Genomic DNA, 22,171 nt, shown 5'->3' with positions numbered 1-22,171 from the left:
GGGTTCAAGTTTCTGTCTTTTCGGTTGTCCTGTGTGTGGCCTTGGCCAAGTTGCTTAACCCTCTGACCTTTGGTTAACCCATTTGTGAAATGGCGGTAACACCTATCTTACAGTTCTGATGTCGGCTTTAAGTGAACTGATTTATGCAAAGCACTAAAAACAGCATCTGGCACAGAGCATTACTAAATGGCAACTGTTATGGACAAAAATGATTAACATTTATATGCAAGTTCTCAACCTTTCCCTTCCTCTTGCCTCATTAAAATTCTAGCTTTATTTAATTTCTCCTCCTCCCCTACCCTCAGAGCAAGGTCCTGCCTTGCTTTTTTGCATTTTTGAGCTGCAGATTTAGGAAGAGAGGGATTGAGGAGGACACTAGGCACACAGGGCAGTGGTGAAAACTGGCTGATAAAAAACTTTCAGGGAGTGTTTAGAGGGGAGAGGTACAGAAACTCACCCACCTTGTATGAGGGGGACTAACAGGTCTCCCTCTTGTTTTCGTGGCTCAAAGATGTATTTTAAGAAATATATCTATTGTCTTTTGTGACTTTGTGGTGATCGAGAAATACATTTGATGAACCAGAGTTATTTTAAGTGACTCTATTGCTTTACTATCATTTTGGCTGCAACACTTCATGGAGCCGAACCACACGTGAGCCACAGTATTAGGGTTACTAACGTGTAGGATTGAATTTGAAAGGCAGATTCTAAAGGTCAAAGACTTTCAACAACGCATCACTTGAGTTAGCCTCTCAGCGGTTCTTCAAGTGTGGTCTCTGGACCTACGGCATCAACTTGTTAGAGATGCAGATTCTTAAGCCCAACCTCAAATGTGCTGAATCAGAATCTCTGGGGATGGGGCTCAGAAACTGTATTTGGGAACCAGGCTCTCTTGTCCAAATACGGTGGTTCTCAAACCGAACATATATGAGAATCACTAGGAGGACTTCTCAGAACAGTTCTTGGGACCCACCCCCACAGATTCTGATTCACTAGGTCTGGGTGGGTCTATCAATTGTATTATTTCTTTGTTGTTGTTGTTAATGTTTATTTATTTATTTTTGAGGGAGGGGGGTAAGCCGGAGGGCAGGGGGCGGGGGGGCGCAGAGAGAGAGGGAGACACAGAATCCAAAGCAGGCTCCAGGCTCCGAGCTGTCAGCACAGAGCCCGACGTGGGGCCCAAATTCACAAACCCTGAGATCATGACTGAGGCGAACAGAGGCCCAACCGACTGAGCCACCCAGGCACCTCCTATGAATTGTATTTCTAACAAGTTTACAGTACTACGGGTCCAGGGATAGATTTTGGAAACCACCCTGCTAGGTCCCTGCCGGAATTTTTTTTTTTTTTTTTTTTTTTTTTTTTTTTTTTTTACAACAGACTTCACAGCTGATCACCTTCTGCTTATTACGTCTAAGGTCAAGGAGCCCACTACTGCGAGCTTTTTTGTTATTGGCCAACTCTATGACCTTTCCTTAATAATGAAGTCAAAGCTTGCCTCATTATGTTTACCATGAATCATTCACGATTCTGCTTTCATAGCTACTTGCAGCAACAATGCCTGTGGCTCTGATGCCAGGTAAAAAGTGATGGCTTGGATGGTGGGGTGCAGACTCAGTGGTCAACTGGTTCTTACTCCTTTCTGGCTACCCCGGTGTGATCATCAAGCAGTTCTTCTGCAGCCGCAAGCAGGATTAGTAACGCATCGCATCTTTTCTGATGGGCGCCTTACCGGTTGTTAATTTTTCTTTTTGGTTCATGCAATTGCAACATTCTGGAGTAAACCAAGCAAGCTTTGGGATAGGACAGACCCAGGTGCTCAAATCCATAGGCTTTCTTCATTTTCTGGGTTGACTTTGTTTTCCAGGTCTTTCCGCATTTAGGCAAAGAAAGTTAACCATTTTGGGTTTAACTTTCTTTTTTTTAATTAATTTTTTAAATGTTTATTTATATTAGAGAGAGAGTGAGACAGAGGGCGAGTGGGAAAGGAGCAGAGAGAGAGAGGAGACACGGAATCCAAAGCAGGCTCCAGGCTCCGAGCTGTCAGCACAGAGCCCAACGCAGGGCTCGAGCCCACCGACTGCAAGATCATGACCTGACCCAAAGTCTGACAGTTAACCAACTGAGCCACCTAGGCGCTGCGGGCTTACTTTCTACCAGTATACAATCCCAGCAGAAAGGTAGTGCCTCTCTTTCAATCGTTCTAGAGCATGTTTCCCAAGCTTGGCATTCATTGTATCTCTCGGGTTGTATGCTCATCCCTGAACAAATCTTTTTGGCCAGAAGTGGGTAAAGCATGCTGATTGGCCGAGTCTAGATCAAGTGCCCAACCCAGAACAGAGGGATTAGATTGCTTCCATCCATAGAGACCAAGAGGCAGTGATTGCCCAAAGGAAAATCCATAGTGCTATTGCCAGAAGGGAACTGGATACTGGTTTGACCCCTCAAAAAAAGGTTATCACCACATTTGGGAAGCTTTTCAAAATACAGATACCCTGATGCCACCCGAGAGTCACAGCATTGGGATTTCTGCATCTTTTAGTTCTCGTCGTAAAAGACTACCTTAGTTGAGTGTTGAAAGTATGCTTACTAAGTTTAGCCGCAGTGGGTGCGGAGCCCTACATAGAGATTTTGAATCACAAATAGAAAACATATTTTCTCCTTTCTCAAATATTGCTTCCTACATAGTGGCTTCCTTGTTAGTAATGCATATAACCCACACCTTGTGAGAATACAAGACAAAAGCTTTTTGTTCCTGAACATGGCTTTCAAGGCCAAGATAGGGTCACAAAAGAACAATTGTCTCTTATGCATTGTATTGCCTTCTTCCTTGCGTTTCTCCCAACTTCGAGATTCTTTGATTTTTTTTTTTCTTTTTTTCCAGGAGACTCTCTTCCCCCAGGTAGTTTCATAAACAATTATTTTAATGTGGGCTGTTTTCATAATCTTCATTCCTCTATATTATGTAGTTATTCTTTTTGTTTGTGTTGGGCTGTTAAGTATTTAATCACAAATAAATCTGCCGCTGTCAGTTTTCTTTTGGAAAAACAGCAGTCTTCCTGGGAAGGATTATTAAGAGCTGTCTTGTATTGGGCTGACATAATGGGCTCTTAGGGCCAACAGAAGAAAATTAATTTTCATATTATGTCTGTTCTCCTAAGAGAAGGGAAAAAACAAGTTTTATTATTCGCCAAGAGTTTAAGTTAATGCAAACCAGCTTCCTTTCTCAGAGGAAGACAATAGTCAAATTCATTTTGCTTTAGAAGGTTAATATGAGAAATTATGTTTGGTTGTCTGGTTTCCAGAGTTAAAGATCTGAGCAGAGATGGAGCCTGACAGACAGTGCTATAAGAAAATTATTAGACATTTGGCCTGTACAGTGAGACTCACTGCTGGTTTTCCTGAGGGAAAAAAATTTCTAAAGCAGCATATGCAAGTGCAGGGGTGTGGGAAAATAGGAGCCACACATCTGCTTGTCTCTGGAGCTAGGATCTTGGAGGACAGGAGGCAGATGCGGGTTAGCAACGAGGTGTCGCTGCCGAAGGAGGTTTATGTTAAAGGCTGTTCCTGTTCCTGCAGGATTGCTTGTGAAAGTAAAAAAGAGAAAAAAAAAAAAAAAGCCATTGGGAGCATAGCAATATAACGCTGATAATTTGATGCCAAAAAGATTAAAAAGATTGACGTCAGTCTCTGTTTTCTGAGTTGGAAAGATACCGAGGCTATTCGTAGACGTTAAGTGAAAAGAAGCGAGTGGCTTCTTCTGGTCATAGCATAGCAAGTGTGTAGAATTACAAATGGGATTTAAAGTTTTCTAGGAGCCATATCTTTTTTTTTTTTTTTTTTTAAGTAGGCTCCGTGTCCAACATGGGGCTCAAACTCACAACCCTGAGATTGAGTCACGAACTCTACTGACTAAGCCAGGCTGACTCACCCCCCTGTGGTCGCCATATGTTAAAAAGTAAAAAGAAACAGGTGAAATTAATTTTAACAGTTGTTATTTTTGCTAACTTACTATATCCAAAACGTGACCCTTTTAACATGTAATCAATATTAAAAATAACGAAGATAATTTACTGTTTCTTTTGGTACTTTCTTCGAATTCTGGTGTGTATCTTACACTCACGGCATCTCAGTGGAGACGAGCCACATTTCAAGTGCTCAGCAGCCACATGTGCTCTGCCACTCCCTCGCTGGATAGCACAGATAGGGATCTTGGGTAGGAAGTTTGTGAAAGAGTCCATTAAGGTTTTTGTCTGTTCCCTCACTGCAACTGTGAATCACCGTGAAATAGGAGAAAGAAACAAATGTGGCGGGGGGGGGGGGGGGGGGGGGGGATACCAGAAGACTTTAGGAAAAAGGAATCACTAACTAAACATTAGTCAGAAAGGACGACTGTAATTTGATGGACTTTCATGAACTGTTCGCATAAATCCCAACTAAAATTTAGACTTGGAGAGTTAAATGTGAAACCGTTGTGTCACGGATACAGGATGTAATTAAAAAAAAAAAAAATTGGTTGGGGGGAAATCAGTATAAACAGTCTAAAAAATAAAACGGGGGGGAGGGTAATGATTCTGTCAGATGTTGCTGATAGGTCAAACAAGAGAAAGAACTTAGAACTTAGAACTGACTGTTGGGTTTAGCATCACGGGGTCATTGGTGGCCTTTGACAAGAACAGTTTCTTTGGAACAGCGAGAGTGAAAGTCACCCTGACTTGACTTCAAGAGATCAAGGAAAGGAACTAAAAACCATGAATGCAGTGAGCTCTCCTCCGGCGTGGAAGGGCTACGAGTTGAAAAATTGTTGGTTGGTTTTATTTGGTTTTGATTTGGGGTTTTCTGCTTTTGCTTTTGTTTGAAAGAGAAGTTTATGTCCGATGGGACCGATCCAGTAAAGAGAAAAGATTTCAGTAGCGGGGGAGGGTGTTTTACTTGATAAAGAGAAAATTCACAGAGGCTATAATAGCTGCCTGCCCAGATTTGAAAGCGTGTCAAATGAAAAAGGAATTGGGCCCACTCCACTCTGTGTATGGCCCTGGGCTAGACCTAAAATCACAGTGGGTATGAGGGATAATAAAACAGATTGGGCTCAATACATGAAAGTACATTCCAGCAGTCAGTACGCCCCATGCTAGCATGGCTTGCTTCAAGATGCAGCAAAATTTGTATTACTGGAGATGTTAAAGCATCTATAGGTTAGACTAGTATTTCTCAACTCTTTTGTGTTTTCAGCACACTTGTGGATACACCAGTTTTTGGTGGCACACTTGAAAAGACGCAAAGCAGTGTTAAGCTGGTCAGGGACAGGGATAGCATAATCGTTACCCACCTCCAGCAGTGACCTGAGAAGCACCTCCAATTAGCATGCTGTCCTTTTGCTTGTCCTTCAGCACTTCTTCGCTGTGTGAGCAGAAACGGCTTAGTGCTCTAAGCACGCTCTCTCTTATATTCAAAAGGCAGAATTTCCACCTATTCCGGAAAAGTCCAGTCTTACGTTGTTGCCACTGAAGGTTATACCCACCATTACACCCCCACAGAAGAAACTCTCGCCCTGCTCCACACTCTGCACAGGGTCACATGAACCATTCAGCTCAAAATCCAATCTGATAAACATCCCTCTCGGAGGCCTGTCATTCGGGAACCAGTTGCAGACCACAGAGTCCTCTCTACCTGGTATAAGCAGAATGAGATTTAATTGTGGCACAGGGAGTTGAGTGCTTACAAAGTTGTTGGCAGGGTGGATAGCAGACTCCAGTCTGGGAGTCTGGGAGCCCCCAGGAATAGCTCCTAGGCCCCAGAACCACTGTGCTCTGCCCTGACCAGGAAGGCTGCCATTGATAACAAGAAGCTGATGGGTCAAGCAGCTGTCACCACCTTAGCTAGCTGCAGAGCCATGCTACCAACTCTGCTTTGGTCCCCGAGCTGCCACTGAGGCTTCAGAAAGCTATAGATTCAAGAAGCTGCTGACTCCAGAACCACAACAGCTCTGTCATGATCTCTGAAAGCAAGATGGCGCCCCATATCCTCTTTATGAATCCTCCAGACTTTGTTCTGAGGGAGAGGCTCTCGCGAGAGCATCTGATTTGTGGAATCGAATTCATCTGCAGAACTCTGAACTGCAACAAAGGGTAGGACATTGACGTTCCAGCTTTCTAACTGTTGCGCACCGGAATGGGGCTGCGATGGGTATTGAGTAAGTCATTCCACGGGGACTGCCACAAACAGCCTCTTTCTTTAATCACGGCAAAAATCAATTAGACACGTGGATCAAAAGTTAGTAGCAAGCCAGTGAGGGTTCCTGTACGGAGGTAAAAACGAGAAATCAGCCCTCAGCTAGCTGGCTGAAGTAGACTTGCCAACTCTCCGTGTCAATGATTCTATAGTTTTAGCACAAATGGAAGTGAGGGCGTAGGTACCTATCTTGCATCTTATGACAGGAGAGGAAAGTGTCTTTGGAGGGGCTGCCAGCCATTAAGTATTTTCCAGTGTCAGTGCCATATATCAGGCCTGGATTGATGTCTTGCAGATGGATCGTCTTTGCTCCATGCACTTGTCACAATGCTCACAAAGTAGCTGCCTGTCAGAGATGGGCAAAGAAATAGAGCAGGTCCCACAGCGGTCTGATTCAAGCCACCAGTGTGCCCTTATTCAAGAAAGGCCAAAATAGCCTGACATAGTCTCCCTATTCCAAGCGAATATTTCCCTCGTGGTTTTGTATTCACATGGTCACCTACTCATTCAGCAAATAGCAAGTACTTCTGTTTGCTAGGCACCGGAGATACCCGGTGAATAAGACAGGTGGGGCTCCTGCTGTCATGGAGAGAACATTCTAGTGGAGGGAGGAGACAAGGTACCAGTGAACAAATGTATAACGTTTGCAGACAGAGGGATTCTGCCTTCCCATGCCCCGCTCCCTCCCTTGACTGCTGAGCCAGCTCAGACCCCAAAAGCTGACGTTGATTTGAAGAGAGGCAAGAATGATGATGTGTGCTTGATTGAGGTTGTTTTCAGCCAACAATCAAAGCAAGGATTAATGCGTAAGATCAAGGGCTCAAGGGAGTGGGTGTGGCTCTCAAAAGGCTTCCAGGTTCCTCCTGGGATGTCAGCGGAAGCTCTGTGATCAGCGCAGCCTGCACCGAGGGGGAGGTCAGCCACGTCGAAGGAGCCAGAACTGAGACCTTGTTGCCTTTTATGTCATTTTGCTGCTGCCTTTGGGGGTCTGCCTCCCAGCGTTGGAGACAGCACTGGTGCCCCAGTGGCGTCCTTCCGTGGTCTGTTTCTTGCTGCATCACGGACGGGGCCTGGCCTCGGCCACCGCAGCTGTTGGTCCCCACCTGGGGTGCCCGGCTGAGTTCCGCTTAATGGCTGCTGATGCTTCCTTGCGGCCATCAGCAGTCCACATGTCTCTACTCACATCCCTTAAGACTCACGACACTAACACTCAAGGCACACTGAGGGCTTGGGAGTTACAACCTGAGAGGGGAAAACTGTAAACTGTTTCTGAGGGCTGCTCTGCGTAAAAACCCAGGCACCTGCCAAAGACCCCCTCCCAGAGGTTCGCTCACCAGCACCTGTTTTCTTCTCCTTCGGGCCCGTCTCCCTCCCAGGAAGCACAAGGACACTGAATCAGCCTTTTCCCAGCCACAGTTCTAGGGCATTTTACCTTAGAGCCATATGAAGTCTGTCTGTTGTGTTATTTGATCATTTGTTTTGAGAGAGTTCTTGTTGTTTTTTTGTTTTTTGTTTTGTTTGAGAAAACAAAGCTGTTACATGTTTTCATCCGATACCTGTTAAAAATCTTCTGGTCTGTCCTCTTCATCTGCCTTTGGCAAACGTTTTTTTCATAGGTCCTGGGCTGGTTTGTTCCTGCCTGTCCCTTTCAGAATTGAAGCAGTTCTGTCCGGGTCTGTGTTTAACCATTAATAACGTGGGCAGATTTACCTCGACTCCCTTCCCTAGTCTTCTGAGCAATGGTGCGTCTTCTCTGTCAGAGCTGGAGCTGGAGGTCTGGCCTTGATGCTCCTCAGGAAGCAGGAAGAGTCCAGAGACCGTGGGAATGTGCCATCTGTTTTTCCTCTCTCCTCGGGCTCTTGTTCCCATCTGCCAGCCCCCGTGCCTGTGGTGTTTGTGAGCCCGTGGCAGGAGTCGCCTGGAATTTCCAGGGCAAACAGGCCCCTCCGAAGGGGGCCTGGGTCAGCGTCACCTCCCATGACTCGCGGGCCTTCTTGTGGTGGACTCCAATGTACTTTTGGCTAATGTCTTTCAAGAGGGTCAAATGGCTCCTAAGATAGACTTTTTCCTCCCGCCTTCAGCCTTTGCTCAGATTAGGCCAGCCCTTCTTATTAGCGTGCTGAAGCAGTGGACGTGAGAGAGAGACAGAGAAAGAGTGAGAAGAAACAGCTTCTTCCCAGTCTTGCCCAGGCTTCCAGTCCTCATTCCCCCAAATCAGGTATTGTCAGGCCTTTAGAACATTCTTGCTCACCTCCCTCACCTTACGTAAGGTGGTGGAACGCGGTGTTCGCTTTCAAATTCGTCCACACATACTGTGTATAGCGGATCTTCAGAGCACGGAGTTTGGCCATTCTCTTGTTTCAGTAAGTTTCTTCTATATATTGGACTATTTTTGCTTACTTCCGCGGGTTCCAAGGAATTATGCCAAAGCACACTTACTCTGCCATCCTTCCAAGAAGTTCCTCAATTGCTAACTATATTAAGGAGCGAGACCATAAAGATAAAATGTCAGGAGATTAAGAGGAAAATACATTTTTTTTTAAATTGGGAAGTTAAGCCTAAAAAAGATAACAAATGAATGAAAGGATTAACACGGACCGGTGACGAGACAGAATTTGAACAGTTAGAAAATGAAGCTCAAGAAGTAGCCGAAAGGTTAAAAAGCGAAACTCGAAGGGTAAAGTTCTGGCAAACGGATACAATTGGTTGGCAAAGTCTAAAAGAGCTAGCATTTAAGTATTTTTAAGCAAACTTAAAGAGTCAAGGGCTAGAGAATCACATGCTCAGACAATGAAAGAATCTAAGTCTTTAAAGGTTACAGTAAACTAAAAGGTTGAATGGAAGCCGTATATAAGGTTTATCTCATTCTATAATATTCCTCCGTATTAAAGATGTACCTGTAGGGGCACCTGACTGGCTCAGTCAGAAAAGCATGCAACTCTTGATCTTGGGGTCATGAGTTTGAGCCCCACTTGGGGTGTAGACATTGCTAAAATAAAATAAAATAAAATAAAATAAAATAAAATAAAATAAAATAAAAGATGTACCTGTAGTGATTGACTTACAGAGGTGTCTAAGAGTGTGTTTAGGTAGAAAAGTGCCAGAATACTGCACAGTCTGCATATGTAAACATCCCACCAAGCTTTGCAGACAGGTAGAGAAAGGAGCCCTACGGATCCACTGCTCTGGTAACTGGAAGCAGGAAGGGAGTGGACATGGATGTTGTGGGCACAGTCAGGTACCCCCCAGGTCCCCTCACTATTTCTGGGCCCTTCTCCCCTCCCCTCTTCAGTGCACTGTGGCTCCAACACCCACACCAGCCTTGCCTCTTCTTAGATGCGCTGCCCTCGCTCCTCTGTAGCTGCTCTGTGCGCTCGTGCAGGGCTCCGCGTACCTGGGGCTTTGCCCCAACCCCACCTTTGGCCCTCAGCTCCTTCTCTCAGGCGGGACAGCTGAGGTGCTGTCCAAAATCTAAAGCAAGCCACATAGGTGATTTTACATTTTCTTCTGGCCACTTTAAAATTAATTCTGCTAGTAACAGAATTTTATCTCCACGTAATCAATCTAGAAGTTATTAATGAGATGTCTAAAATCCTTTTGTATGTGTATTAACTCTTTGAAATCAATGTGCATTTCATGCTTCCACATCTCACTTTGCCCACATTTCAGTTACTCAGTTGTCCCATGTGGCAAGTGGTGGCCACTTTGGACAGCCCAGCGCACCCAACCTGAAGCTGTCCCCTCAGAGGACTTTGCCTGCAAATGAAACCTCATGGCCCTGCCTTGCTTCCTCCACTCCTTTGTGGGCTTCTTTTAGGAGTGCGCTTTTTTGGTTTTGTTTTTTTTTTTTAAGTTTATTTTTAGGGGGGCGCCTGGGTGGCTTAGTCGGTTAAGCATCCGACTTTGGTTCAGGTCATGATCTCATGGTTCGTGAGTTCAAGCCCCGTGTCAGGCTCTGTGCTGACAGCTCAGAACCTGGAGCCTGCTTTGGATTCTGTGTGCCCCTCTCTCTGCCCCTCCCCTGCTCATGTTCACACGTACGCTCTCTCTGTCTCTGTCTCTCTCTCAAAAATAAACAAACATTAAAATAAAAAATTTAAGATTATTTTTATTTATTTTGAGAAAGAGAGCACGAGCAAGGGAGGGGCAGAGAGAAAAAGAGACAGAATCCCAAACAGGCTCCATGCTGTCAGCACAGAGCCCAATGTGGGGCTCAAACTCCCGAACTATGAGATCACGACCCGAGCCCAAAATCAAGAGTCAGATGTTTAACCGACTGAGCCACTCAGGTGCCCCTAGGAGCACAATCTTAATAAATCTTTTGCATATAAGTAATTTTTTTTTTTTGTAATTTAAAAAGTCTGGAGGGTTCAAAAGGAAACAAAAGTTGTATCTCTCATCCAGAAGCCCTGCTTCATGGTTTGTTTGTTTGTTTGTTTGTTTGTTTATTGCTAAGGCAGCCATAAATTCTAGGGAGTCTGGGTTTCGGAAGACTTGGGGGGGGGGGGGGGCGCGTCTCACTGAGTAAAGAACAACTGATAACATCCGAGATCCTTGTTTCTTGCCGTTTGTCAGATGTGGAAGGCTTGGGCCTTTGGTGTCTGTCTGGTTGGTGCCGAGATAAATAGCCTAAAGCCATCCTAGGCTAAGATTATCTGGAAGTCTGGCTCAGGTATGCAGCCTGTGGGCTCCCCAGGGCCAGGAAGCCACAGGAGGGGAAGCTGGGTCACGGCTCACAAAGGAGGATGCCAGGGCGACCTGGCAACGGTGGACTTTTTTTCTTTTTTAACATGCCTGCAGCCTCACTGGTACCACTGTAGCAGCTTGCGAGTGGGCAGCGCCTGTCTGGCTCCACACCACCAGCCTGTATAGACTCCCTTCTCTTGGCATCCAGTCGGCGGCAGGATGGTGGTTCCCCGTGCAGATGCCTCTTCCTCATTGATGCTGCTGCTTGAGCCAGCAGGCCTTCTGCGCTCGGCCTTGTCACAGTCTTTACTGAGAAGGCATTATGAAGAGGCCCTTTTGGCCACAGCATCATCTCAGATAGCTTTTTACTTCTACTTTTGCATTTCCGAGTAATTGGATTTTGTTTGCTTATTTGTCACTAGAAGTAGAGGTGAGTGAAGAAGGCTGCTAATTGGCTCAGAAGATAAGGCCAGTCGGGAGCAGAGATACCTCCCTTTCTCTCACAGAGCCGCCCCTTCCTCCCACAACTACCTTTCCCACCTTCCTCGCTGTGTCATCAGAGAAAGGAGCCAGACAGGTTGCAGGAACCCATTTCTCGATTTATTCCTGTGCGCCGCTTGATTCAACAGGCTTTTGCAGCTTAGGTACTGTGTATGCTTTTAGTCTTGAAGTGTGGATTTGGTTCTTTTCATCTACAGTGTTGTTGCGAGTATAGGCCCTTTTAGTGGCTTTTTTTTTTGCATATTTTAATTGGAAATGAGGAGAGAAGACCCAAGCACTCCTGGACTCACACGGTGATGGCTGGGAGGTCCCTCCTTTGGTGATTCTCCAGAAGCACTTTAGGCAGAGCTTTCTCTTACTGAATGAAGGTGGCCTTTTTTTTTTTTTCTTTCTTTTTCAAAGCTTATTTTGAGAGAGAGAGCACAAGCACAAGCGGGGCAGGAGCAGAGAGAGAGAGAGAATCCCAACATGGGGCTCGATCCCACAAACTGCGAGATCATGACCTGAGGCGAAATCAAGACTTAGCTTAATCGACTGAGCCACCCGGGGGGGCCCCAAATGTTGCCTTTTCTGAAGGAGTTTGTGACAGCTTGCATGCCCACTGGTCCTCCTTTACCTTAGACCCCACTGGCTCTTGACACAGTGGATGACTTCGCTTAGTACTGAGGGATATGAGAGGATTGCATGGGTCCCGGGGCGCACTCCTCCCCCAGTGCGCCCAGGCATCACCTCCGCACAGCGAGGGGGTGCTACTGTCTCGGTGGGGCATCTGGGTCTGGCAAGTGCCTTGGCTTCGCCCCCCGCCCCCAACTTCCTAATGGGGCTGGCCTCTAGGGGACAGTGTCAGAGTAGGCCAGTGATCGGCCTGCCATTCATTCCTCTGCTCTCAGTGCCTTTCCCAACTCCTTCTGCTTCAGCTCGGCACCCCAGCCTCCAGGCCCACCGATGGATCCGCTGACGAAGGGGTCCTGCGGGAGTCAGATGGCACAAACTCTTCTGTGGAAAGCCAAGTCATCGCTCTCCTTTGGCATCCCGCCTCTTCAGATGTGGCCAACAAAAGACCCTGAAGTAGAGTCCCAGGTCAACCTGTAAGTAAGTAAAAGAAACATCATCTGTTTGGGCTCGGGCTCATGCTCACTCTAACCTGAAATCCTTTAATGCACAGGAAGAAAGTACTCTTTATCTTTTTGGGGAGAAAAGGGAGGGAGGGGGGAGCGGATGTTTGGTTGGGGAATTTCTGTTCTTAGTGATGCCTTACTCGTGTATTATTTATTTACTTAGCACTAGAAACTGAGCACCCACTCCGGCCAGGCCCTGTGTCAGGCATGGTGAGCAAAATAGATTCAGTCCCTGTCTTCCGGGGGTTTGCAGCTCATGGGACAGATAGCCATGAATCAAATAGTCGCACAAATAAATACTTACAAATGGTGACAAGTGCTATGTGTTGCCTTGATTCAGCAAACAGTTACAGAATGCCTTCTGTGTGCCAGCAGCATCCTGGGGATGTAAGAGAATAAGACCGTTTCCTTACCCTTGAATACAAAGGGAAAAGAATCCAATATTACTGAAAAATGATAATAATTATACCATAGCTAATGTGTTAGTAGGCTCGCATCCCAGAGGGTGATAACTGGGTTTTCCTGTTTACTTCTGAATCCCCAGGGCTTTGTTATGATCTACCAAAAATACCTGTTGGATGAATGAATGAGTGAGTGGAGAAGAGAATACGAGACATGGTGCTTGGTTCTCTAGGGGAATCAGAGGCGACCAGGTGCAACAACATGATTGACTTAAAAAACGAACAATATGCCTCATCAACTCAATATGACAAATATTTACCAATATGCGCTATACCCAGGGCTTTTGTGAAGCTAATTCCTAGCTGGAGGCAGGAGTCAGAATCCCTGCGGCTGGTAAACAACTTTTGCCTGAGCCCCACCCGAGAGAGATTCTGATTCACTGGCTCTGGAATAAGCAAAAGAAGACTCTTTTTTTTCCGTTGGCACTCACAGAACTTAGAGCCTATCCAGGGAGACCGGCAAGTAACCAAATAACTCCAGTCTTGCTTGAAAAGAACCATGTATTAAAGTGCTTTAGGAGTAAGTACTCGGCTGGGGCACAGGGAAGAAAAAGGAAAACAGTTGAGATCAGCCTGGTGGGATGAGGGCAGGAACAGGGGAAGAAGTCCTCTTTAAACAGGGGGAGCTACAGAGCAAAGGCTCACATCCATGAAAAGTATGTTCCTGCAGTTTTGACAGGCGTCAGAGCAGTGGCTCTTAAGGCTGACTGCCCATGAGAATCAATCCCCCAGGAACTTTAAGAACAAAGAAGCCCAGGGGCGCCTGGGTGGCGCAGTCGGTTAAGCGTCCGACTTCAGCCAGGTCACGATCTCGCGGTCCGTGAGTTCGAGCCCCGCGTCAGGCTCTGGGCTGACGGCTCAGAGCCTGGAGCCTGTTTCCGATTCTGTGTCTCCCTCTCTCTCTGCCCCTCCCCCGTTCATGCTCTGTCTCTCTCTGTCCCAAAAATAAATTAAAAAACGTTGAAAAAAAAAATTAAAAAAAAAAAAAAAAGAACAAAGAAGCCTGTGCCCACTCCTCCAAGATTCTGAGGTCTGGGTAGGACACAAATACCAATACTTTATGCAGCTCTCCAGGTGATTCTCATATGCGGCAAAGGCTGAGAAACGCTGCTTTTACAAAAGTGACCACACGTAATGAAATGAATACAAAATAGTTGTCAGGCATTTTATATGCCTAGCTAAGGGCTCTGAACTTTATATCTTAGGCAATTGGGGAGGGAGCCTTTGATAGCTTTTATAATCTTAAGAGATAATGCAGTGTAAAAAGTACAAGGTTCACACTGTTTAGAAAAATTCCTGATTGCTAGTTCTGTAGTGGATTCTCCAGGGAAACCAGGGCAGGTCGGGAGTCACCGCGGGCTTTTCAGAGCGACCGTCATACCTTCCATAAATGGCCCGTTAATGAGAATATGAGAACTGAATCTGAAACTGAAATCTAAAATTTCAGTAAACACTGAATTATCAGAGCAAAATGATCCCGTTGCTGGCAAGGTAGACCCTCCATCTATCGAGGGTGAGGCGGAGAGAAGGTCAGCTCGCGTGTCTCGAGAGAGCTCGGGGCAGAGCCCTGGCACCCGGGGCACGACCGGCTCCGCCTCTTACAGACTTCAAGCCCCACAGTGCTCTGCGCGCATGACGCAGGCAAAGGGGCGGGCAAGACTGCAAGAGAGCCTATGAGACGTAAAAAAAAAAAAAAAAAAAAAAAAAAGCGCCCACTGTTGGCACCTGGAAGGCCCAACAGTGGCCCTCCAGGCCCTATTGGTGAGTTATCTGGTTAAGGGTGGGACCAAGTCCTGGTGATTGGCGGCAACCTTGCTGGCCAGGCTGCAGCCAGAAGGAGAGGGTGAACACTCAGCGGCAGGACTTGAAACTGATCTACCGGGAACCACATGTTGGGTTCTCTGGAAAACGGGCTAGAAAGATGTGTAAAGATATGTCTTTAAGAACCGCTGCCTTTCTGTGGGCTGCTCATTCATTCATTCAACAGTATTTATTGATGACCTGTGTACCAGGCACCTGTGCAAAGATCCTCCCGTCCACGTACCAACCAGGCCCGACCTTGCTTAGCTTCTGAGATCAGACGAGCTCGGACGTGTTCAGGGTGGTATGGCGTAGACAGGTGTGCAAACGTCCTAAATGCGTTTTCTCCTATGGTCTTCATGAAAAACCGACGAGGTGGCCATTGTTAACTCCATTTTACAGATAAGAGAGCTGAAGCCCAGAAGGGTTAAGAGACATGTCCAGGGCACACAGCTTGTGGCAAGGCAGAGATTTGAACCTAGGTTTGCCCAGCTCCAATGCCAGTTTCCTAACCTCAGGGTGCTCAGCCATGCAGTCAGCAGCAAAGTATTTATGGAATGTCCGCATGCACAGGCATCTTGATATGTATGAATATATATGTATATATATTCAAGTGAAGAATATAACGGTCACCAATCTGGACACCAATCTGGACATATTCTGATGTCAAACAATTCACTGAGTACCCATGTGCTGTGCTGGGCCCTGTGCCAGGTACTGGGGATGCAAAGAAAGCCTCTCCTTCCAGATGAAGGGGGCTGAGGAAAACGCTATTCCCTAGGGCAGTCCAAGGAGATCTCCCAGTGGAGGAAATACTTGAAGGGTGAGAACTTTGCCAGGCAGAGGTGGGAGAGGCCTCCCCAGACAGAGGTGACCACATGTGCAAAGTCCAGCAGCATTAAAGCACGCTGGGTGTCTGGGGAACTATGAACAGCCTTGTTTGGCCGGTGCTTCTTGAGGAGTGGCTGGCGGTGAGCCTGAGAAAATAGGTAGAAGCCTACTTTCCCCCTGGGGAGTGGCAAGGCTTAACCCACTAAGAAGTTTGGTCTTGAGTCCCTAAGATGGGGCATAGCATAATCAGATTTGCCTACTGGAAAAACAACTGGTGTTGGTGGGCAGCTTGGTTGCAGTAGGATAAGGCTGGTGGTGTGGGGCCCTATTAGAGTGGCCAGGGAGGTTGATAGAAGGGTTCTAATGAGTGGCAGGAACCATGGGATTGATTCAAGCAGTATTGGAGAGGAAGATTAGAGTGGTATATATGTGGGTGGGGGGTGTGTGAGTGAGTGACCCTTTGAGTTTTGACTCAGGCCACTGAGTGATTGGTCTTGCCATTAACAAGAGGACCCTGAGAGGATACAGCACAAAATCCAAGACAGAATAAGACAAAGGACACAGATCATTAGGTAAATGTCATCAGTACTGAAGAGGGGTACAGTTACATCTCCGAGGGCACGAGGTGCTTCGGAAAGTCTTCTCAGAGAGAATAATATGAAGTAGACCTTGAAAAGGGAGAACTTCCCTTCCTTCTCTTTTTCTTAAGTGGATTTTAATAGGTAGAGAAGGGAGAGGAGGATATTTCAGATGGCCAGAACTTGGTTTGCCTCTTATGTGGCATAGTAGTAGGAAGTCTGGAAAGTCAGACTGGGGGGCCGGGGGGTGGGTATATTGTGAAAGATATTGTACGTAATCCCTGGGCCACTGGGGGACTCTGAATGGTGTTGGAGACACGCAAATGATGGTTGGAGCCCCACTTTGGCAAAGTTAATTTCACAGCTACGTACGGCAATGAGGCCAGGAGCCAGTTAAGAGATGGACTAGGATGTGTCTTCTTGGTTGTAAGTTATGTAAACCCAACCCAAATTAGTTTAGGCCAAAAAAGGAGAACGTTTGGGTTCACGTAACCAAACTAAGGAAAGGGACAGATCTGGCTTCGGGGATGGCTGGATCCAAGGACTCAAATGCTGCCAAGTCAGTCCAGCTCTCTGTTAGTCCTTACCTTCTCGTAATTCTTAGCCCTGCTTCTCTGTGCCTCTTGGCCCCATTGTCTCCTACTGTCTGCGAGTTGTCACCTTGTAGCAGGCAGTGTGATCTCAGGCAGCTCACAACTTAAGAGGAAAGATCTTTCCCATTCGCTAAAAGAACCCTGGGGAAGGACTGGAGTTGGCCAGTCTGAGCCACGTGTCCATGCCTGGTTTTGTGGGTGAGTGTACGGCCAGGGGAAGCGAAGATGGTTCTTATTTACCCTGGTGAGCAGAGCAGCCTTGGAGAAGAAAAGGATGGTCTGCATGTAGGAGAACAGGACTCAAATGGGTCACAGAAACCAGCGGAGGGGTTTCAAGACATAGAGTGGTCCGTGACTGATCACAAAAATAACTTAGGACATGTTTTCAAAAATGTGGCTCATGGAACCTGTTTAACTGGAATCCCTAGAACTAGGTGGCACTCAGGTGGCTGGATTAAGGTGTCAGATGCAACCAAAAGTTTGCAGATCGAACTGCAGTCTGACAGTTGAATGTGATGATTGGGAAGCTGTGGGGCACTTTGGAGAATAACACATTGTTGGTTGGGAAGGGAGGGCAGGAGGCACACGGCAAGATTCTGCAATCCCCACTTCTCTGAACTCATAACCTTGTTTTAGGACTATTACTGACCCTACATGAGGTAAAATTTCCTCCTAGACCTGTTTCAGCTCAGTACCTTAGGGGAAAACTCAGGAAAGCTATAGAAAGATGGCTATTGAGGGCCAATCTGCCTAAAACAGACGTCAGCCAGAAGGGGAGGGAAGAAGGTTTGAAGAGTTTTTAATCCCCTTTGAATTACCTGCGAATTCTCTTTTACAGTCTTTCCTAGGATTCGTGACAATATACTACCAAAAAGTTGGATTGCTTACAACGTGTAATTCCAACTCTATGTCCCTGTCACTAGGGTGAACTGGCAGTGGTTTACTTTTTGATCTTTTGAGGCAAGTGACCATGTATTTGGAAGAGTTTGTCTTCAAGGCATTATACAACTATTTTAGGCAGTTTTGTACTTAGACATTTTTTAAAAGGCTTATTTATTTATTTATTTTGAGAGAGCATGTGAGTGGGGGGGGGGGTGGGGGAGAGAGAGAGAGAGAGAGAGAGAGAGAGAGAGAGAGAGAGAAACCCAAGCAGGTTCTGTGCTGTCAGTCCAGAGGCCGACATGGGGCTCGATCCCATGAACTGTGAGATCATGACCTGAGCTGAAACCAAAAGTGGGATACATAACCAAATGTGCCACCCAGGCACCCCTGTACTTAGACATTTTAAAACAGCTTCCAAAAGCCTTGAGAGACCTAGTCTGTTCCTGAATGAAGGGCCATGTAAATTTAAAACACAGTGCTAGAAGGTAAGCTTTTCGGTTTGCTGTCTGGGGAAATTCTATTCCCCTGTCTTCGTGTTTCTTTGGTGAAACTTCGGCTCCACCCCCATGGAGGGAAGAGGTTGGACCACTAGCTTGTCTCATCCTCCCTTCCCCCTCTCGCCTTTGGGGCTTGGTTGCCTGCAGATCTTGTGTGTTATCTCCTCTCCTGTTTCTGTTTGGAAAAACACACCTTAGTCCTCGTCTGCCTCGGTCTCCCCTGTTCGAGCGCGCCAATCCAGGGACAGCAATTCTGCTGGCAGCCATTCAGGCAAGTATCCCACAAGTGGCTCGTTCCAAGGTCTAAACTGGAGGGACGAGAAAGTAGTAGGAAGCCCACACATTTGCCAGTGAGACTCTGACAGTAAGGAAGTTGATATTTTGGTTTCCATTTGCCTGACGCCTGTCACTAATTCTTAACCGACTCCAAACACAGAGCCCTGGTTTACTGATGAGCTCCTATGGCTCCCACGATGCTGAGACAGGCAAGGATTTGTGTGGGTCTCGTTAGATCGGAGGGTCTGGTTTGGCTTGCTTGCTTGCTTTGCCGCTCTTGTTCCTCCCTTTCTTAGCAAAACGTGTAGCACATAGAAAGTGCTCACTAAATATTTGTTGGGTGTTACATGAAGGGTGACAGAGCCGAGGTGCCAGCTAGGAGGCTTCTGTCTGCAGTGATGAGGGTCCGAGCTAACGCAGAGAACGTGGAAACGGAGAGGAGAGGAGGGGTGAGGGATTGAAAGACATTCTGGAATTCTGTACATGCCCACAGGTGCAAAAATGGCGTATAGAAGCCTGTGCGCTGCCACGGTGTTAGCAGTAGCGAACAATGGAAAACCAGTACCGAGGGAACTGGTTAAATGATACACGATGCATCCGCTCAGCAGCATACTTTGTGGCCATAAGAAAGAATCCGGGAGCTTTTTTTGGTGCTGATGTGGAAAGATCTCCAAGGTACATTAAATGAAAAACTAACAAAAGAGCAGAATTGTATATAGCATGCTACCGTTTGTGTGAAAAAAAAAGGGAAGAGGGAATATGTATTTTTCTTTGTCAATGGCTAAGCGTCTCCGGGAGGTATGTGAGAGGAAATGGGGGGTGGAAGGGGCAGGAGAGAGAGAGGCTTGCCCTGTTACAGCCTTTTGGGCTCTTTGGGTTTTGAACCAAGTGAGTGCGTTCCCTCTTCAGAGAGTGAAATACAAATACACAGATACAGTCAACTTTCAAAAGCGGCACTGTGCAGGCAGCAGGAACCGGGCCCGGCGACCGATCTGATGCTGGATGTGAGAGAAGGCATAGGTGCTTGCCCTGAACCTTGCACCTCGAGTGGCTTACCGGAGAAAAGACGGCAGTTCCGCTGAGCTGCGCACGCAGGAGCAGGTGTGAGTGTGGTCCGGGCCTGCTGGGGTATCCGTGGAAGCAGGGCCCGCAGTTGGAAGTCGAGTTTGCAGTTAGATCCAAATCAGAGCTTTGGTTTGGGGAGTCATTAGCTTAGAGGTAATATTTGAAGGCACGGGAGCAGTGAGGTCCCCAGGGAGGGAGGTGGCCCGAATTGAAAGGAGAGGAATGCGGATCTTCACCATCCAGGCTAGGCATGGGGTTAAAAGACTGTGTTGCTGCTTCATGATCAAAGAATGCTGGTTTTGCTCTGCCAGGACATCCTGGCCCTTCCCCGGGGGAACCCGGGCTGCCTGTGCCCTACTCACCACGGAGCCCAACGTTCCCTGGAGGAATAACCGCTAAAAAGCAATCCTGTTTCCCCAAGGAGGTTATGCTGTTGCCAAGAACTGTATTCCTTTGACTATTCGAGTTTTCTGTTCTTTCAAATTTTATAGTCCTCAAGGGCCAGCAACCCATTTTTGGTGCTCACCTCATCTCAAAGTCCGGCACAGAATGCTGTAAGGACACACTATAAATAGTGACTGGATAGTATTACTCTTTCTGATTGTGGCTTTTATGGAGCAAAAGGAAATAGTTTAGGCTGCCCTGCCCTAAATTCCCCTCGCTAGCACTCATTTTTATAAGTCCCGTTTTGGCCTGGGAAGCCCTCATTCTCACTTGTTCTCCTGACCTCTTCTATAGTAATAGACGTTCTTATTCAAATACTTTGCCTCCTACACTTCTGTAAGTTTGGTTTATCCATTACTTTGCTTCCTTTAAAAGCTCTTTCTCACCCTCGGCTTCGTGGTCCCATTTTCTTACACTATCTCAGAATCAGAGTAGCTTAGCGAAGTCAACATTTTAGAAAACCTTTCAAAAATATAGTCTGACCTTAAAAGCACAAAGTAAGCTGCTTTTCTTCCGCCACGCGGTCTGAACGTGCCTGCAGGAGAACTGAGCACAGATAAGCATGGGGGGGATCTAAACTGGCCCAGAAAATTAGAAGGATGGTACAGAGATCATTTAAAATGTCGCCTGGGCCTCCCCACTCCCCTCTCCTAGGTCATCTCAAGGTAAAATTCAGTCAGTTCCATGGCATTTATTTCTACGCTTGAGGCTAAGAATTCTTCACATATGGGTTATTGGGTATGAAGGGAATCAGAATATGCCACCCCAGAATATGCTACTTTGGCATGAAGATTATTTTGAGCTAAAGGCAATGGAGGAAAACCACACACGGGAAGAACTTTTTGCCCTCCCCCTCTCTGCTTAAAGGCAGGGCATCAGTTTCCCTTTGTAAAGGTGCCCTCTCCCATCTCCCGTACCCAGAGGAGGAGAATAACCCTTCTCACCAGAGACAGAGAAGGCCCTAAGATGTGTCTGCCTAAATGAGCCTTACTCAGCCTTACTCAGCCTTACTTGGATCTACCGTTGGTTTTGCCCGTGTATTTATCTTACCATGATTTTCCACTCCTAGACGCCTCAGACCCTCCTTTTGTCGAGTCACTTCTCCACACTTTATTGCCCTTTGTTAAAAGGGTATATACAAGCCCCTGAGTCTGACTGCTTCTTTGGGCTTTCTCGTCTGTGGGGACCTTGTGCACATAAAATTAAAAAGCAAGTGTGTATGCCTTGTCTCTTGTTAATCTATCTTTTTGTTTGTTTAATTCATCGCAGAACTTCCATCACAGAACTTAAGAGGGTAGAGGGAAAATTTTTCCCTCCCGACAGCTAGGTTCCTAAAGTGCGAAAATTTTGGATTATAACAAACCGTAGCTATTACAAAGAGATTTTGTTTTTCTTTGTGTTGTTCTCCAGGCACACACACATCTTCCTAGTGAGAGGCGTGGAGTACAACCTCTGGTTATTCAAATAGTTACTGCGCTCAAAGCAGACTTCATGTTGAGCGCTTCTTTGTGTGTATTTTGTCATAAATCCAACAGCCCTGTGAGGAAGGTACTATGGTTATCAGTATTTGTTGAATTAATTCATTCGTCAAGCCCCATTTCACAGTTTGTAGAACTGAGGGCTCATGAAGGAGCAATCAAGCAGTGAATTAATGGTGGGCTAGACAGAGCTGAGTAAGTATCAGGCAATGCTTATGCACATGTAATTTCTCTGTATGTATATGTATTTTTTTTTTTAGTTTATTCATTTTGGAGAGAGACAGCATGAGTGGGGGAGGGGCAGAGAAAGAGGAGAGAGAGAATCTCAAGCAGGCTCTGTGCTGTGAGCACAGAGCCCAAGGCAGGACTTGAACCCACGAAACCATGAGATCGTGACCTGAGCCAAAACCAAAAGTTGGACGCTTAACTGACTGAGCCACCCAAGTGCCCCCATGTAGATATGTATTTAAGCTTAAGGACAAGGTTCTGTATTTCCTCTGTCTGACATTTTTAAAGAATTTTTTGTGCTATAATTTAACATGCAGTAAATGGCGAGGATCCTAAGTATACAGCGGGATGAGTCTGGCATTTGCGTCTTGTCCACGTTTTAATGTCACAGTGCCCGTCACTTGCACCTAGTTGCGTTACCTGCTTATTGAAAGACACCAAGCACCGGGTGTAGGAAACGTGAACTTCATGAACCGACGACTAGCGAACGAGGTCACAGTTC

At 46.5% G+C, this 22,171-nt stretch overlaps 1 protein-coding gene across 3 annotated transcripts in view; it reads left to right on the top strand.

Moving 5' to 3' along the window:
- The window catches only part of GARNL3 (GTPase activating Rap/RanGAP domain like 3), a 150,654-nt gene that overhangs the window by 4,703 nt on the left and 123,780 nt on the right, over window positions 1-22,171 (top strand). For all 3 annotated transcript variants that reach the window (XM_047829919.1, XM_047829918.1, XM_047829920.1), the window contains exon 2: window positions 12,336-12,506. In XM_047829919.1, the coding sequence (XP_047685875.1) occupies window positions 12,364-12,506 (143 nt within the window). In that variant the 5' untranslated portion in view covers window positions 12,336-12,363. The remainder of the gene's footprint in view (window positions 1-12,335; window positions 12,507-22,171) is intronic.

The sequence above is a fragment of the Prionailurus viverrinus genome, chromosome D4, assembly GCF_022837055.1.
Source record: "Prionailurus viverrinus isolate Anna chromosome D4, UM_Priviv_1.0, whole genome shotgun sequence".
In the NCBI taxonomy this organism is placed as follows: Eukaryota; Metazoa; Chordata; class Mammalia; order Carnivora; family Felidae; genus Prionailurus; species Prionailurus viverrinus.
This window is presented reverse-complemented; position numbering and strand designations above follow the sequence as displayed.